The 4,655-nt window shown below is 43.5% G+C and overlaps 1 protein-coding gene across 1 annotated transcript in view; it reads right to left on the reverse strand.

Moving 5' to 3' along the window:
* LOC117584032 (histone H2B) overlaps window positions 1-431 on the reverse strand; it is a 1,158-nt gene extending 727 nt beyond the window's left edge. Inside the window, exon 1 of the mRNA XM_034272768.1 lies at window positions 6-431. Within this exon, the coding sequence (XP_034128659.1) occupies window positions 23-394 (372 nt within the window). The 5' untranslated portion in view covers window positions 395-431 and the 3' untranslated portion in view covers window positions 6-22. The remainder of the gene's footprint in view (window positions 1-5) is intronic.
* Window positions 432-4,655: the final 4,224 nt, after the last annotated feature.

Raw genomic sequence — 4,655 nt, forward strand, 5'->3', positions numbered from 1 at the left:
TTTGCTCTGCAGAGAAACAAATTTACTTGGAGCTTGTGTACTTGGTGACAGCCTTGGTTCCCTCACTAACAGCGTGCTTGGCCAACTCTCCCGGCAGCAGTAGGCGCACAGCCGTTTGGATTTCCCGACTGGTGATGGTTGAGCGCTTGTTGTAATGAGCCAAACGAGATGCTTCGGCAGCAATACGCTCGAAGATGTCATTCACAAAGCTGTTCATGATGCTCATCGCTTTCGACGAAATACCAGTGTCAGGGTGGACTTGCTTCAGAACCTTGTAAATGTAGATGGCATAGCTCTCCTTCCTCTTGCGCTTCTTCTTCTTGTCGTTCTTGGTGATGTTCTTCTGAGCCTTTCCAGCCTTTTTGGCTGCCTTTCCACTAGTCTTGGGCGGCATTTTATTTCACTTCACTTTTACAGTTTACACTTTGTGTTCCTGGCCTGCATTTTTGCATTTATTTATTGTCAATGTTGGTAATTACAGGAGCACAGCTTCTGCTTAATTATATAGTAATACAAGAGTGACAAGTTCAAGCTTACTTTAACTATGTGTAATATTTAAACCTGCGCTTTAAGCTTATCAGGTTGTTAGTCTTTAGGTTACTATGGTATATGAGGGATCTTATTTTGAGATTAGTTTAGCTTTTGATAAGTTAAGGGTTTTGTGTNCTTTTTGGCTGCCTTTCCACTAGTCTTGGGCGGCATTTTATTTCACTTCACTTTTACAGTTTACACTTTGTGTTCCTGGCATTTCTTTTTTTTTTTTTGAAGTAAAATTTTTTGCATCTATTTATTGTCAATGTTGGTAATTACAGGAGCACAGCTTCTGCTTAATTATATAGTAATACAAGAGTGACAAGTTCAAGCTTACTTTAACTATGTGTAATATTTAAACCTGCGCTTTAAGCTTATCAGGTTGTTAGTCTTTAGGTTACTATGGTATATGAGGGATCTTATTTTGAGATTAGTTTAGCTTTTGATAAGTTAAGGGTTTTGTGTAAGTTCCAGGAAAAAATGGTTATGTTAAAACCCCGGATTAATTAGTATTTTTGTGGTTTAAGTCTTAAGGGCTATCTTACGTACTATGCTTATTCTAGTCTTTGGGTTGAGTTGGGAGTGGGATGGGGAAGGGATTATGTACAGTGGCGTGGGGGATGGCTTATTGACTGATATTATATAACAGTCCATCGGCGTGACTTAGGGAATGATTTCTTCGGTGGTGAAAGATCAGATTGTCGTCTTCGTCATATATGATGCCCATGTCCATTAGATGGTGAATGTGATGGGCAGTTAGGCACTCTGTGGGGTAGTGTTGAGGTAATTCGGTTTGCATCACGTTGTCTCTATCGATTAATCTCTCCAGTATTTTGAACATGAGTCTGTCTATCCTTGTGGTTTCGGTTAGAGCGTAGAGTTGTTTGTTCGGCAGGTAGTGGTTCGTCAAAGCATTTCTGCTTTGGGTGCCAATTGACTTGCGAAGTATTTTTCGTTCGAATTGTCGTAGCTTCTCCATGTGGACAGTTGCTATGTTCATCCATGCTACATAGCCGTACATAAGAACTGGTTGTATAAGCTTCTTGTAGGCTAGAGCGCAGATTTTGGTGAGTTGAGAGTTCCCTTGGGATACGGCTATTGGCTTGTATATGTGCATGATCTTAGTTAGCATTGCACATGCCTTCCTCTGTGCAGATCCTGTGTGCAACTTGAAGATGAGCTTTTCGTCGTAGGTGACGCCGAGGTACTTGAATTGCTTCTCGTATTTTATAGGCAGGCTGTTGTATATGTACAAGTTGGGCGTAAAGCTTCTCGCATTCCTGTACAGGTCGCTTACACGAGGCCCTCTAAGGATTGCGCTTGTACACTTGTCGGCGTTTAATTTCAGGTGCCATTTCGTGAAGTAGTTGCATAGTAAGTTCAGGTACCCGTTTAGTTCGTTTTCTGCGGTCTGCATTGAGCCTGACGAAGCCAATAGCAGGATATCATCAGCATATATTAGTGCTTTGATTTTTGTGGTAGATCCGGTAGGGGTTTGGTAGTCGGGCATGTCGGACAGGTAGATGTTGTATAAGGTGGGCGCCAGCAGTGATCCTTGTGGAACGCCTGCTGGGACCGATCTTATTAGGGACAGCTCAGCGTCCTGTGGGCTGCATACTTGGAACGAGCGGTTTGTCAAGTAATTTAGGACTATTTTTGTGACATCTCTGTTGAAATTGAGTTGGGTCATTTTGTGTATGAGCCCATTGGTCCAGACTGTATCGAATGCTTTTTCGAAATCCAGTGCACATGCTATTGTGGCACGTTTGTGGGCTAGGTTCTCAAAGACGAAATCATTTAATGCAATGAATGCATGGTTGGTCGATGATTTCGCCCTAAATCCATACTGAGAATCCTTCAGCGTGTCATTAATGACCATGTGCTTCTGTATTTGTTCCATTATAACTTTTTCCAGCAGCAGACTTATTGCAGATAGAAGGGCAATTGGTCTGTAGGCCCGGAGGCTTTGTGGACTTGTTCCTGGTTTTTGGATAGCGATGATTCTGCTGTTCTTCCACTCGGACGGAAAATATCCCAAGTTGAGGCAGTGGTTGAACAGCGTTGCCAGGTGTTTCAGGATGGGCATGTTGCAGTGCTTCATCAGGAAGTTGCTTGTGCCGTCCGGTCCCATGGTTTTCTTCGAGTTTTTTGTTTTTAGCATTTCGAAGAGGTCTTCGGCGTTTGTGAATCCATGCTCGGAGGACTCGGGCCAGTTACCGTCTGCTGTTTTGTAAGTATTAAATGTAGTTTTGTACGTATTTAGTGTTGTGGATACGGTTTGGGCTATGCTTTCGTTAACATATGTTGAGTGTGCCCTAAGAACAGGGTCTGAGTCAGTGATGTTAGCGTTCTGGCTATGGACTCTTTCAAAGGACCACGCGAGAGCATTGATTTTGTCAAAGGTGGAGCTAATGGTTGGAGATGTGCTGTAGTCCAGGTCGATAAGAGCTGCTTCTTCATTCGTCAGTTGAATATCGTGCGCAAGTTGTTCTTTTGGCGGCGTGTTAGGATTTAGGGCTTGGAGTGTTTTGTGGCTGATTTTGCTTGGGTTTACTTTGCGCAGTTTTTGGTCTATTGATTTCAGTTCTGCAAACTCTACATGGCAGGTAATCTGTATGTCCAGGTCTTTTATTAAGTTTTTTATTTGCGTCCTTTGGCTGGCTGTCAGTGTGGATGTGCGGCGGAAAAGAACGCGTCTGAGTTTTCGCTTTCTTTTGATTAGGTTTAGGCAGTATTGGCTAAGTCGGACAAACGGATTGTTGGGGTTGTTCGGGCTTAGGGTGATTTTTGGAATTGCTTCACTGGAATTTAAAGCTTTGTCTATTGCATATGTTAATGTTTGGACGTGACCATCTATGTCAGCTGAGTTTATGTTTTGGGTGTTTGGAATTTGTCTCAGGTTCTGAAGGATGATTGTGTTCCAGTGGATGGGGTTTATTTTTTGGAAGTTATGTAAGGACTTTGGTTGGTTGTATGTTAGTCGGTTGTGTCCTAGATTTATTTTGATTGTTATGCCGAAGTGGTCTGAAGGGAATTCTTTGATGGTTTTGCAGCCGAATGTATACGTGTGGTTGTCTATTGGTATTGAGGATGATGCTATGAAGTAGTCTATTGAGGAGTCTCCCGTCGGATTTGGGCGTGTGGGTTCTTCGGTTGGGAGTAGGTTTACGAAGGGTTGGTTTGCTAGCCATTCCTCCAGCCTATTTCCTGACGAGTTGATGTGATTTGGATGGTGAGAGGGTCTGTTCCAGTTTGGGTGTTTCGCATTTAAGTCACATCCGATTATGAGCTCATGGTCCTCTAGTTTGGTCAGCGAGTGCATAAGGATGTCCATGTCTGAGCCAAGTAAAGGATGGGTGGGGCGCAGGTAAAGTGCAACGGCAACAAGCCCGAATCTTGCGTTGTGTCTGTTGGTGTGAAATATCTGCACTGCCACAGCCTCGATGTATTGCATTTGGTCAATGTTCACTTGTTCGTATTTTAGGCCGTTTCTCAGGCAGATAGCTACTGAGGATTTAGGGGTTCTTGAGTTGTTCATCGATGATGAAACCAAGCTTGGCACCTGTTGTCTCACGAATTGGTAGTTTCTGAGGCCGGGTGAATGCGTACTTCTCAGATTGTGCTCTGCTAGCAGCATCAGATCTGGTCTGTGTTTGTTTAGCAGCTCGTTAAGTTCGTTCCTCTTTCTGAGTTGAACGATGCCATTGACGTTTTGGAACATTATTTTTACTGGCATTTTAGTTGAGTGCGATTTGGATCAGGAAGTCGAGGATTAGCTGTTGCTTCCCTTTTTTGTCCGAGCTGGTGTTTGGGTAGTTCTTGACCAAGGACTGCATGATGTCGAAGCAGGTAAGCAGATCCTTTCCAAATGCGTCCACTGAGTCTCCGTTCAGCTGTTCGAAAGAGAAACTGGCGTTGTTTTCAGCCTTTTGTTGTTTCTCATGGTTAAATCTCGGAGTTACTTTCTGTTGTGCAGGTGTTGGTGTTGGTCCGGTTTTGGCTGCTGAGGCGTAGCTTCGTCCCTTTTCTACTCTGTTTCGAGTAGGTGCAGGTGTTGCGATTGTCTTGGCTGCTCTCTTTTGCGTGAGATTTTGCCTTTCTGTGACTTTCTTTAGGTATTCCAT

This window comes from Drosophila guanche, unplaced genomic scaffold (assembly GCF_900245975.1).
Source record: "Drosophila guanche unplaced genomic scaffold, DGUA_6, whole genome shotgun sequence".
Taxonomy (NCBI): domain Eukaryota; kingdom Metazoa; phylum Arthropoda; class Insecta; order Diptera; family Drosophilidae; genus Drosophila; species Drosophila guanche.